At 38.9% G+C, this 14,160-nt stretch overlaps 1 protein-coding gene across 1 annotated transcript in view; it reads left to right on the plus strand.

Annotated features, from left to right (window-relative positions):
* Positions 1 to 8,908, plus strand: part of LOC148365501 (tRNA (32-2'-O)-methyltransferase regulator THADA) — a 33,196-nt gene extending 24,288 nt beyond the window's left edge. The window contains exons 30-31 of the mRNA XM_088335859.1: positions 1,212 to 1,414; positions 6,673 to 8,908. Coding sequence (XP_088191985.1) covers positions 1,212 to 1,414; positions 6,673 to 6,941 — 472 coding nt within the window. The 3' untranslated portion in view covers positions 6,942 to 8,908. The remainder of the gene's footprint in view (positions 1 to 1,211; positions 1,415 to 6,672) is intronic.
* The last annotated feature ends 5,252 nt before the right edge of the window (positions 8,909 to 14,160 follow it).

Below are 14,160 nucleotides of genomic sequence, written 5' to 3' on the forward strand. Positions count from 1 at the left end.
CAAATATTTTTGTCTGGCACAATCTGGCATAACGCCGATGCTCTCTTTTAAAGAAAAATATACGCGTTTAAAATGTCCCATCATGTCATCAACACCATATTGGCTCGAACGTTACTTGAAACTTAGAGACGAATCAGACTCTTCACATGTCCGACGTGATTTTTAAATGTTTAATGTTTGTGAGTCAACCAGCTACTGCCATGATACGCAAGGTCTGCTTTGCAAACTTTGCAGGTAGTCTTTTTTTTTTTGCTGTATCCAGGCTAAAATGCTCCCAAACATTAGATGGTTTAGGACACGTAATTGATGTTGACATCGCATTTTCTATATGTTTGTTACTGCTTGAGACAGAGACACTATTGCCTTCCACACAGGAAGGTTCGATCTCATGACCTCAGGGGGCGGCAGTAGCTCAGTAGGTAAAGCGCTCGTCTTGGGATCAAGAGATCGCAATTCGGATCCCGGCTCCTCCGTGTTACATGTCGAAGTGTCCTTGGGTAAGACACTGAACCCCTAATACCTCCAATATGCAGGTTAGCGCCTTACATGGCTGCACGGCAGCTATTGGGAAATGTGAGGCACATTGTAAAGCGCTTTGGGAAGTCATTGACTTGAAAAGTGCTATATAAATGCAGATCATTTCATTTCATATTTCATTTCATGTGCGACTCTCAGCAGAGATTGTATTCATGTAGAGATACCTCATTCTTTTGGATAAACGTCTCTGGCAACATCCATCCATCCATTATCTGCATCGCTTATCCTCAGTAGGCGCTGGAGCTCATCCCAGCTATCTTCGGGCAGTGGGCAGGGGACACCCTGAACTGGTTGCCAGTCAGTCGCAGGCCACACAGGAACAGACAACTCACTTGCTCAATCATACCTAGGGTCAATTTGAACCGGCCAATTAACCTGACATGCATGTTTTTGGAACGTGGGAGGAAACCAGAGTGCCCGGAGGAGACCCACGTAAGCACAGGGAGAACATGCAAACTCCACACAGGAAGGTTCGATCTCATGACCTCAGAACTGTGCCGCACACGCGCTATCCATTGTGCCGCCGTGCTTCTCTGGCAACAATCGTAGACAATTCATTCCATTCTTGGCTTTCTGTTATCGATTTTTGTCTACAACGCTGATTAATCTTTGCATCCCTTCATAAGAGCAGTCTTGATTGGAGGTTGTAAATCAGGACGTGGGGTCTTTTTCAGATGCGGAAGCCTCTATGAACAGGATGAGGCCAACGTGTTTGCTGAGCCTTCAATCATGTCTGCTCATGTGTTGCCGTTTCTGCTGCTCATGGCTGAGAAGTACAATCACTCTTCAGCCGTGCAACACATCCTCAACTTATGGGTGGAGGAGAACACTGCTGAGCTGATGGACAACCTCCAATTGTGCAAAAATCTCCTGCCAGGTAGAAGTGTATCTTAATACAGACCATGTGCAACATCTTTGTTCTGGTATTAGTGTAGAGCCAGTATCCCTAGCAAGTACGTCTGCCCATCGCGGCACACTTTTCCCCCAAAGCCTTCTGGTACCTTTGTGACAATACTGATACCAGATCCTAAATCACTGGGGAAAAACTCTTTGAATTTTGAGTAGGCCTGTTTTATTAAAATTCACGTTTTACAGTACGCATTACATCACTTGTCAAATTATGATGTACCGTGTTTATTTGTGTATGACACACTTTTTTTTTACACACAAACAAGAACTCAGTTTTGGTGAGTGGTTTATCGTACGTATTTGCGCAATGTTACTCTTTCGAAGTATATTGCTGAACACAGTTAAAAATCATCGGTTAAGACTGGAATCAAACCTGGATCACCGCTGTAAGCGCGTCAAATCCTAACCACTGATCACCAGTGGTACATATGATATACAACAGGCATTGGACCTTCTCTCACTATTACACTATTTCTACTCAATGTGTCATTCGTCTCTGGTACCGTGAGTAAAAATAGTGTGATGATGAGAGGAAATCTGATGCCTTTTCATTTGTCGTGTACATCAAGTATTCAGCATTCTCACTGCCGCGACCTCAGTAGCCTAGATGGTAGTGTGCCGGCTTTGAGACTGGGAGGTCGCTGGTTCGCGCCTCGACCGAGACATACCTAATTGGTATAATGGCGGCGCCCTCTGGCTGCGGCTGCACCGACTCGCTACAACGGGTCAGGTGTATCGACATTTCGTTCTGTGTACATTGTTACAAAGAATGACAATACAAAGGAAATTATTATTATTATTATTATTATTATTTATTGATTTGTATTTGGTTTCTCACATTTTCATTAGTCAATGAAATTGTCTACTGTACATTAAATGATTTCATTTTGGGTTGCAATTCGTTGTCTGATTAGTGATATACGAATACATATTGATTTGATTTATTTTTATTATAAAATACAATAAAAATGCTTTTGGTGTATATATATATATATATATATATATATATATATATATATATATATATATATACATATATACATACAGTGCATCCAGAAAGTATTCACAGCGCTTCACTTTTTCCACATTTTGTTATTTTGCAGCCTCATTCCAAATTGTATTAATTTAATCTCTTATCTCAAAATTCTACACAAAATACTGCATTATTACAATGTGAAAAAGTTTTTTTTTTTACTTTTTTTGAATTTATTAAAAATAGAAAACTAAGAAATCACATTTACATAAGTATTCACAGCCTTTGCTTAATACTTTTTTGATCCACCTTTGGAAACAAATACAGCCTCAAGTCTTTTTGAATATGATCCCACAAGTTTAGCACACCTATCTTTAGGCAGTTTTGCTCATTCTTCTTTGCAATAAGTCTCAAGCTCAATCAGGTTGGATGGGAGACGTTTGTGCACAGCCATTTTCAGATCTCTCTTGAGATGTTCGATCGGATTCAAGTCTGGACTCTGGCTGGGCCACTCCAGGACATTCACGGAGTGGTTCTGAAGCCAATCTTTTGAGATCTTGGCTGTGTGCTTTGGGTCGTTGTCCTGCTGAAAAATGAACCTTCGCCCCAGCCTGAGGTCAAGAGCGCTCTGGAGCAGGTTTTCATCCAGGATATCTCTATATATTGCTGCATTCATTTTTCCTTCTATCCTGACTAGTCTGCCAGTTCCTGCTGCTGAAAAACATCACCACAGCATGATGCTGCCACCACCATGCTTCACTGTAGGGATGGTATTGGCCTGGTGCCTGGTTTCCTCCAAACATGGCGCCTGGCATTCACACCAAAGAGTTCAATCTTTGTCTCATCAGACCAGATAATTTTGTTTCTCATGGTCTGAGAGTCATTCAGGTGCTTTTTGGCAAATTCCAGACGGGCTTCCATGTTCCTTTTACTAAGGAGTGGCTTTCGTCTGGCCACTCTACCATACAGGCCTGATTGGTGGATTGCTGCAGAGATGGTTGTCCTTCTGGAAGGCTCTCCTCTCTCCACAGAGGAACGCTGGAGCTCTGACAGAGTGACCATCGGGTTCTTGGTCACCTCCCTGACTAAGGCCCTTCTTCCCCGATCGCTCAGTTTAGAAGGCCGGCCAGCTCTAGGAAGAGTCCTGGTGGTTCCAAATGTCTTCCATTTACGAATAATGGAGGCCACTGTGCTCATTGGGACCTTCAAAGCAGCAGAAATTTTTCTGTATCCTTCCCCAGATTTGTGCCTCAAGACAATCCTGTCTCGCAGGTCTACAGACAGTTCTTTTGACTTCATGCTTGGTGTTTGTGCTCTGACATGCACACTCAACTGTGGGACCTTATATAGACAGGTCTCTGCCTTTCCAAATCATGTCCAATCAACTGAATTTACTGCAGGTGGACTCCAATTAAGCTGTAGAAAGATCTCAAGGATGATCAGTGGAAAAAAGATGCACCTGAGCTCAATTTTGAGCTTCATGGCAAAGGCTGTGAATACTTATGTAAATGTGATTTCTTAGTTTTCTATTTTTAATAAATTCAAAAAAAGTTTAAAAAAAAAAAACATTTTCACATTGTCATAATGGAGTATTTTGTGTAGAATTTTAAAATAAGAGATTAAATTAATACAATTTGGAATGAGGCTGTAACATAATAAAATGTGGAAAAAGTGAAGCGCTGTGAATATTTTCCGGATGCACTGTATATATGTACATATGTATTTTTGTATGTATATGTAACTTTCGAATTGTTATCATATTCTTCAATTCATTAATTTAGCAAAAAATATTGTATTGTAACAGATTTTTCTAGATAAATCTACTAACTAGTGTACCCACAAATATGAGCCAAAAACCATCCTTAAGTCAGCAATCCGTTTTACGCCCAGTTTAAAAAAGAAAGAACAGAAAAGTGCCATTACTCTCATGAAATATTGAGGGAAAAACACTATTTTTTTATTCCATCTGTCTTTTTTTCAAAACTAATAGTGTTTGGTATGGGTGACTACTAAAGAGCTGTGCTTTGAAATTTAATCGTTATACCAGTATCTGTATTGCGTTTTTTGTTTTGTTTTTTGTCATGATAGTGGATTTCGGGTTCTAAAGCAGTGTTTCCCAACCTTTTTGAGCCAAGGCGTCTGTTGATAATGTTTAAAGGTGGGGTTTCCTTAAAAAGCTGAAGGTACAATATTTCCAATATTAAGTGTGTGTTAATGATGCCCAACTGAGTTCAAAGAGCCCTTATAATGTATTTTTCCACCTCGCCTATCTGATTTTATCTTACTTTTAGTACCGTGTTCCGGGACGCGGGACACATTAGGCAGAGGGAAAGAAGGGGAAAGATTGGAAAGAGCTCATCATCACAGTTTTTTTTGTTAGTGTAGCATGATAATGGTAAAATTTTTTTCAAGACCGTCTAAGAAATGCACGTACTTGATGAATGAGCTGATTGAGGCTGCAATCATGATTTTAAGCCAGGAGATGGCAGCAGAGAGCAACAACGTTTCAAGTTCATGACAACACCTTTGAAAATTAACTCCCGGCACCAGTTTAATGTTTTGTTTTGTTGTCCTCTTAAATTATCATGTTGTCTAAATTGAAAGTTATTCATATAATTTGTGGTCACTGTTCTCAGTAGATAAGATTATTGATTTTGGTTAAGAATTCTTCCGTAATTTCGGATTTGACTATATTTTAACCTGTTTTCTTAGCTTGTACTATATATTTTTTTGGTCTTTTTTTAATCTAGTAAAATAACAAAAATACCTAAAATTAGCAAGGATTATCTGACAGTGAAACAAGAAAAAAAGAAGGTTTTACTACAATCTAACTTTCTTGTTTGAAGTAAAATAAGAAAATAAAAAGCAAAATTAGAAATATTATCAGTTACACTACTTTATGGTATTTTTTTTTTTTTTTTGCAGCGTAATTTTAAACCGCTTCATCAAACAAAACACATTTTTTAATAACTATCGCTGTACTATTTCATGAACAAGTAATAGTCAAGTCATGTTTATTTGTATAGCCCTTAATCACAAGAGGTCTCAAAGGGCTGCACAAACCGCAGATTATTACACACTACAAACTATTATCACACCATCCCTTGATCTAAAACTTACACGAGGGCAAGGAAAAACTCATCCACTGCATGAAGAAGTAGGGAAAACTTTGAGAGGGGACCGCACATCAAGTATTCCCCCTGACAGAATGATGTTTCAACATGAAACATAGGTCATTCATTAGCTACAAGAATATAGGTGTGTTTTAAGCCTAGATTTAAACAGTTTCACCAACGTTGCTGATCGACTCTCAGAGGGCAGGGCTTTCCATAGCACTGGGGCCCGAATGGAGTACTTTCTTGAACTTACAAATCTCTTCTTGGCTCTTGGGATCACTAGTAGACCAGCATTTTCCAAGCAGTAGCATAGGGGGGAAATTAAATCAGAAAGATATAAGGGCTTAGCTACAATCGGGGTAATGTGATCAAACTTTGTTGTATCTCAGGATCAAACTGGGACAGCATAGGGCAAATCTTTGCAATGTTGCAAGGATGGAAAAAAACTGTTCTAGTAATATTCTTAACGTGTAACTGGAAGGATAGATTAGGGTCAAATGTGACACCTAGATTTTTGACTGAGTCACTCTCGGTGATATTACATTTTTCAATGTTCAAAACAGTGTTTGAGAACAAGTCACCGCATTTAGATGGACCAACAATAAACATCATAGTATTTTCTAGTTGAGGCCCCAAAATATGTATAAAAAAAGAAAGTAAAAACTACTGCCACCTACTAATATGGACGAATGTTAAAGTTGCACAACTGATCACTCAAAAAATATACAAATATACTGAACAATGGCGTGCTTTTTACCTCATGTGCAGTCCCTTCTCGAGGTTTCTTCGTTTTCCTCATGTTGAGGTTTTTGAGTCTTTCATTGCCCTCATGTAGGTTTTAGATCAGGGGATGGTGTAATAATAGCCTGTGGTTTGCAGCAATCTGTGGTCTGTGCAGCCCTTTGAGACTCTTTGTGGTTAAGGGCTATACAAATAAACATGACTAGAGATGAAATTGGGCAATTCCATGCGGCACACTTTTGTGCCCTGGCACACTGGTTGAAAAACACTGTTCTGAAGAATTGCATTTCATTAACAGTATCAACATAAAACCATGCCAACATTTTAAATGCACATTTTTACATGTCAGTGATATTTTTATAACATGTTTTTTTTAACTGTCCGCTATCTTTCTAGCTGAGATGCTGACGTTCCTACCGGACTCCCGCTTTCACAGCTCCCTTAGCGGCTTGCTAACCAGGAGTGCCTTCCTTCTCCACATTTCCAAAACTTGTGATCGTGCGAGCCAAGTTTGCGATCCTTCAGCTCTGCAGATGACTTTGAAGGAGGTATGCGATCATCTAAGTCATCAAGGAGTACATTTGAACCCTGTGCTTACATCTGCTGTGCCTGGAGACATCTCATTAAAACAAGAAAGACTCTCATCAGTATGTAAAGATTGCTGAAAAATCACGTATGGATGTCTGATCTAAAGGATGTTGTGTAGAATGAGCATATCACACAGGAAAGCCGAAGCCCGGATTCAAATCTCAAAACTATTGATCGTTGCTGCCCATAAAATTGGATGGGAAGTCAAATCGGTTTGAATATTACAGAAAAACAGCGCAAAACAATATATTTGAGTTTCCCCATAGGCTGAATAACGAGAGGGTTGATGTTTTTGTATTATGTTGGAATTAGCATAAGGATTATTTTGTATATCAACCTTGCAACATAATACACAAAGCAAACTGACTGCACTATTTAATGAATATATTTAGATCTTAAACAAGCCCCCTACATCACCGCACCGTTGCTATTTTTTATGATAGAGTGGACGTGATTAAAATTGAGGACATTTATAAATGCTAAAAGGAAAACATGAAGCGTTAAGTTTAAATGTCTAATGTATTAATATTATTGGAATTATCACAAGTTTTTTGTTATGTTTTTTTGTTTTGTTTTTTAAGAAAAGTGACCCAAATGCCGGGTATACATTTTATATGCACATGAAAAATGTTGAATATAAAAGAAATTGAGCAATCTTGGTCATCAATACTTGCTGAGGCAGATTTAACTGTTCTGTGTTGTTGAATAAGATATAGATTTTACTGTTGCCTTGTTTTAATGTGTTATGCGGTTCATGACCCAAATATATTTACATAGAAGAAAAAAACTAGTCGCTCTGGAGTATAAGTATATTTTTGGAGCTTCTGAAATGATGTTCTGTAAATTACAGCTATTATCCAGTGCTGAAAATTATGACTCATTTTGGGAGGTAAAAAAACTTTTTCTTCCTTCACCTATTGGAATCATCATCTGTGTTCTGAAAAGTAATGAAAAAACGAGCAATGAGCAGTTTGGGGGTTTTATTACAATAAATACAATAAAATAAATAGAACAGAGTATTCTGAGTTTCTGATTACAAAATTGGCTATAATGGTTCACAAGTGCATATTCAAAATGGCTGACAATCAATTATATACCAAAGGGGCGGAACACAAAAGTTAATGGAAAATTGCCAAGGAACCAGTTTCACACCAGTACTTCCACCAGACTGAATCCTGCAGGTGGGTTGCTAAGTCTTAAGGTTTCCCTCTCAATAGTAAATCAGAATACCACTTGGAACAATTTAGGGACTGGATAACAATTAGATAAATGAGTATATTGTGGCAAGAGTGACTGAAACAAGAAGTAAACAAGTACAGTCCAATACATGGATAATCAGTATGTGCATTAATCACCACTAAATGATTAAAATATTGATGATCATGTCTGGCATAGGTGAAAAAGACACTTGCTTTCAGGCTAGAAGAAAATTACTACTATTTTTTTTAAACATGACTGAGCATGACACACACAAAAGTACAGACGCTGCCCTACTTAGGATGGTTTGTAGGTTTAATTTGTTCGTAAGTTGCGTCACTGCTATATTTTGTATGTTTAAGGTTTATATAAGTATGTTTAGGCTTGTATAAGTAACCTGTATTGTTTTGTACGAAAAAAAAAACATTTAACAAAATAATATGCTCTATAAAGATAAATAAAGCGAGGTTTGACGTACTTTTGGAAGATGGGCTTCAAGAGGTCTTCCTCTGTCGTGGAGAGTGGATGAAAAAAAAAGTGATCCAACCATTTTTTCAACCGCATCAAGCTTTCTTATTCTACCTTTGTTTGAAAAGAAACGGCTTGCCTCTTCTTTACACTTTACACCAACCATATTGAATGGATGCACGAAATATTAAACAATAAAATGGTCAAAGCGATGGAGATAGAGTAAGTTTGTATGTTTACACACGAACTAGGAAGAGAAAGCCAGATTTCTTCTTCGGGGTGGATGCTGGGTGACCTCTCACACCGCTACTACACCCCAGTAGCGGTGAAAAGAAGCACTATGGTGCTGTCCTGTACTCGGGGGGAAAAAGGTGCACTCAATAGAAAATCTAACTTACAGCCATGTCCAGATATTTTTCGACATCCCGAAAAAAATGATGGTATCTACCGTTTTTCGTTAGTAGAATGGTCAAAAGTCTGTTTCTCGTTCTGGAGCATAATACATTCAAACTGGTGCTATGCCTTGACAGAGGTGCCATGTTTGCCATGTTCCCCACTATAGTTTTTATAGGACTGGGCGAGTACCAATACCAGGTTTTGGTATCTTGCGAATACCCCCCTTGTTCAAGGTATTGTACTTATGATGGTACCTAAAGCCATGTATTGGCTGCCTTGTAGTGGCCATTTAACAGTCAGGAACCTGGAAAAGTGAATCGCCTTTAAAGAAAAGCAATGTTAAGGATAATTTGAATCTTTTTGAAGAGAGAATATAATTTTGTTCGCGAATGGTATTGGTATCACTAACTACTCAAAAATTAGGTGTATGGATTGAAGATCTGTAGTTTGCCTGTATTTGTTTACCAGCAAAGAGCATCCTCAATCTTTATAGTGTATCGACAGAAATCGGGTGCTCGGTTTTAAGTCAGGGAATACGTTCTCTTTGATGTGCTCCATTTGCGGCTTTCGTGTGCCCATAAGTGTGCGTTTCCCAAACCACACAAGAGTATGAAATGATGGACTAAGCCTAAATTGACAGAGGATGGACGCACAATTGTTGACCGCCCACATGCTCGATGAGTCTTACATTTTCACGTTGCCTCCTGCGCCTTCTTGGGGTGGGTGGGATAAATGACTCATTCACAGACATAAGCGAGATTGGTTGTTCTTATTAAAAAGGGGGTGATATTTTGGGCCATGACGCTTATTGATGATGACTATTTTCTGTAAAGTTGTCTAAAAGTGAGTCACTACATTTTTTAGCTTTTAACTTTTGTGACGCAAATTTATCTCAAAGAACTTAAAAGTTAAACTTTGCTCCAGAAGTGGTCAAGGCGAACAGTGGTTTTTTTTTTTCACAAAAACAAGACAACATTACTAATCCAAAAGGTTTCGATTACAGTATGTATGTGCTCATCCACAAAAGCAGCCCACCAATGGATTAAATCCAGTCTGCGAGATGAACTTTATTTTGAAAACCATCAACAGGAACTCCAACCAGTCACAGGACACACCTCCGGTGACTGATGATATCAGCATCATTTAAAAGGCCAGGCTCAAACACCTTTTAATTTTTTACTTCACGCGCTTTCTCCCTCTATGGTGGCTCAAAGAGAAGACCTGACTGGCTTTTGCCCCCCTGGGGCAATAGAGACAGAAGGCCGAGATCCACGACTTTAGGTGGTTGGCGGTTTGCCCATGATTCTCTTTTTTTCCTCTCCATTGGCTGAAAGAGCATGATGGAGTCAACAAAGGCTTGATAACTAGCGAAAATATATAAAATGATTGCTACATAGCATGCAAAAAATGTAAAAAGCTAGCTAGATATTTTGCTAAAATAATTCAGAAAATAGCTACAAAGCTTAAAAGGCCAGATATTTTGCTAAAAAAAAATTGCACATTTTTTTCTCATTCACTTCATAAAACCCATAAATTGGAATTTAGTTTGTTGTATTTTCTGTAAAATAAAAAAGATTCTGATTCTCTTAATTGTTTAAAAATAATTATCAACACTAAAATGGATTTTTTAGTCCATGAAGCCCATGAACTGCAATTTGTTTTTTGGAATTTTTAAAACAAGTTGTCATGCTTTTACTAAGTCATTACCAGGTTAATTATTAACTATAGGGTTAAACAGACTCAGTCAACACATTAAAAATCATTATACAAGAAAATCACGATGACCCAGCACTGGTGAGCTATTTTCAGAATAGTTCCGCCTCAACTGTCCTTAGGGGGCACCCTGGTGCCCGCGGGCGCCATGTTGGAGACCCCCGCGTTAGAGTCATGTTGGTGATGTTCAAGTCATGACCATGTCTTAACTGGATGTGCTTCCTTTACCTTTTTTTTGCCATCCTTCAGCCTCTTTTTGAAAGAAGAAACTTTATTTTTGTTATTTTAATTTTTAAACGATTTTTATTGAACAGTGCAAATACAAACAAAATTGGCGTGGAAAAGTAAAAAAAAAACAATACCAAGCAAACATATTCAAGAGAACATAAGGTTCTGTCGAAATACAGATACGAAAAATCAATAATATAAAAATGAAGACCTTTTTAAATCAATACAATGGAGAGATTCTTAAGTATGTTATAAGTCCTTTGGACACTGGGAGTGTTCATCAAATTCAAAGATTCAATCAAAAATAAAACAAATTCTCTGACAAAATTCTGGAAAACAGATTTACACTTTCTATATATTGTTTTTGTGGATTAAATGTTTTGCTGTTCATAAGATTTGTTGAATTTTTGTCATTCTTGTCCTTTAAAATTAGTCTGAATGTGTTATGATTTCTGATTAAGTTGGTGGGAGCAGTGAAGATGAATAATTGGACATTAACAGGATGTATGGTCAGTGATTTCGATATCAATTTTGCAAAAATGAGCAGATATTAAGGCAGCACGACGGCAGATTGGTTAGTGCGTCTGCGGCACAGTTCTGAGGTCATGAGATCGAACCTTCCCGTGCGGAGTTTGCATGTTCTCCCCGTGCTTGCGTGGGTTTCTTGTGGGCACTCTGGTTTCCTCCCACATTCCAAAAACATGCATGTCAGGTTTATTGGCCGATCCAAATTGTCCCTAGGTGTGAATGAGCGAATGAGTTGTCTGTCTATGTGTCCCCTGCGACTGGCTGGCCACCAGCTCAGGGTGTCCCCTGCCCACTGCGTGAAGATAGCTGGGATGGGCTCTAGCACCCTCGCAACCCTACTGAGGATAAGCGGTGCAGATCATGGATAGATGGATGGAGCAGATAATATCTTCAATTTCTAACTGTACTATGAATTCACCTTTTGATGCATGAATATGATTCATATTTGTTAAAGTGGGGCGGCAGTAGCTCAGGAGGTAAAGCACTCGTCTTTGGATCAAGAGGTCGCAGGTTTGATTCCTGGGAAGACACTGAATTTTTTAAGCCCCTGATAAGCAGGTAGATGCCTTGCATGGCTGCTATTGTGTGTAAGTGTGAAGCACATTGTAAAGCACTTTGATCAGTGATTTGAAAAGTGCTATAGAAATGCAGACCATTACCATTAAAGGGTGCTTCTTTGAAGTTGGGTGCTATAGGTCATTTTAAAGTATTTATTTATCAATCTATTTATCACAGAGTCATTATATTTATAATGAATTTCATTTTTGTTTGTTTTCCAGGAAATGACAATTTTGTTAAGGGTTGTCTTATTACATTTACCGTCCAGAATTGAAATCCCTTGTATAAGAGGGGAAGGGATTTGGGGGTTTATTTTTGGAATTGTATCTGTTATAGACATGAATTGCTTTACTAATTTGTTCAACTATGATTACGGTGGGTGGAAGTCCCATCTGATTTTAAAATGTTTGTACATTTGAAAAAGAAAACTGATCATAGCAGCCTGGAACGCTTCCAAGTAGATGCACTTATTGGGCGTGTGCGTCAATGTTTACCATCTGGAGTAGGAACACGAAGAGGTGTTTTTCCATTGTGTCATCAGTTTGATCTTCCCCCTAAAGAGTCCATATAGAAAAACCGTATGACACTATTTGTTTTTCAATAAAGAGGAAGGTGTTTGGGGTTTATAATTGATTTTTTTACATGGTGATGCTCCACTGCTTGCATAGCCGTTGGAAAGAAACGATAAAAGCTGAGCGTGGCACAAGTCGGGAGGCTTTCGTTATGCACACACTGCCGACAATGCAGACTACAAATGAAAAGGGAAAACAAGCACAGGCACCGCTGTTTCTGCCCCTCTGCAAGTCTTGGATGAGTGGAAAAACAGGCCTTGTGAGTTTGAAAGAACATACAGACACCTGAGCGCTGATTTAAGAGCCAAATATCTGACTGCGCTTATAATTGGAAAGCGTCAAAGTAGGTCAGATGCTTGGCTATGCCAAGAGATGAAAAACAATCCTCCAGTTAGTTATAGTCGACTCATTTCAGATTGTCTGTTAAAGTGGCTGAATATTTGTTTTCCAAACAAAATGAGACTAACCGCATCAGAATGAGTTGTCCATATTGCAGTATATTGCGGACATTTTTACGTCCTATTTAAAGCAAATACTACACATACTGGACTGTCTCAGAAAATTAGAATATTGTGATAAAGTTCTTTATTTTCTGTAATGCAATTAAAAAAACAAAAATGTCATACATTCTGGATTCATTACACATCAACTGAACTATTTCAAGCTTTTTATTATTTGAATATTGCTGATTTTGGCTTACAGCTGAAAAAAACTCAAAAATCCTATCTCAAAATATTAGAATACTTCCTCAGACCAAGTAAAAAAAATAATTTTATAACAGCAAAACTAAATCAAACATTTGAAAATGTCCATTGATGCACTCAGTACTTGGTTGGGAATCGTTTTGCACGGATTACTGCATCAATCCGGCGTGGCATGGAGGCAATCAGCCTGTGGCATTGCTGAGGTGTTATTGATGCCCAGGATGCTTCGATAGCGGCCTTCAGCTCATTTGCATTTGCAGGTCTGGTGTCTTTCATCTTCTTCTTAACTATACCCCACAAATTCTCAATGGGGTTCAGGTCAGGGGAATTAGCAGGCCAATCAAGGACAGTGATGCCATGGTCAGTGCACCAGTTACTGGTGGTTTTGGCACTGTGGGCAGGTGCCAGATCATGCTGGAAAATGAAATCCTCATCTCCATAGAGCTTTTCAGCAGATGGAAGCATGTAGTGCTCTAAAATCTCTTGGTACACAGTTGCATTTACTCTGGACTTGATGAAACACAGTGGACCAACACCAGCAGCTGACATGGCTCCCCAAACCATTGCTGACTGTGGGAACTTCACACTGGATTTCAAGCAACTTGGATTTTGCTCTTCTCCAGCCTTTCTCCAGACTCTGGCGCCTTGACTTCCAAATGAAATGCAAAACTTGCTTTCGTCTGAAAAGAGGACTTTGGACCACTCTGCAACTGTCCAGTGCTTCTTCTCCATAGCCCAAGTCAGACGCTTCTTCCGTTGTCTTGAGTTCAGAAGTGGCTTGACCATGGGAATACGGCTATTGTAGCCCATTTCCCGGACACGTCTGTGAACTGTGGCTTTTGATACCTGGACTCCAGCTTCAGCCCACTGTCTTTGAAGCTCCCCCAAATTCTGGAAGCGGCTCTTCGTCACAATTTTGTTAAGGCTGCGGT

Source organism: Urocampus carinirostris, chromosome 5, assembly GCF_059441175.1.
Source record: "Urocampus carinirostris isolate Australia breed hairy pipefish chromosome 5, RoL_Ucar_1.0, whole genome shotgun sequence".
Classification (NCBI taxonomy): Eukaryota; Metazoa; Chordata; class Actinopteri; order Syngnathiformes; family Syngnathidae; genus Urocampus; species Urocampus carinirostris.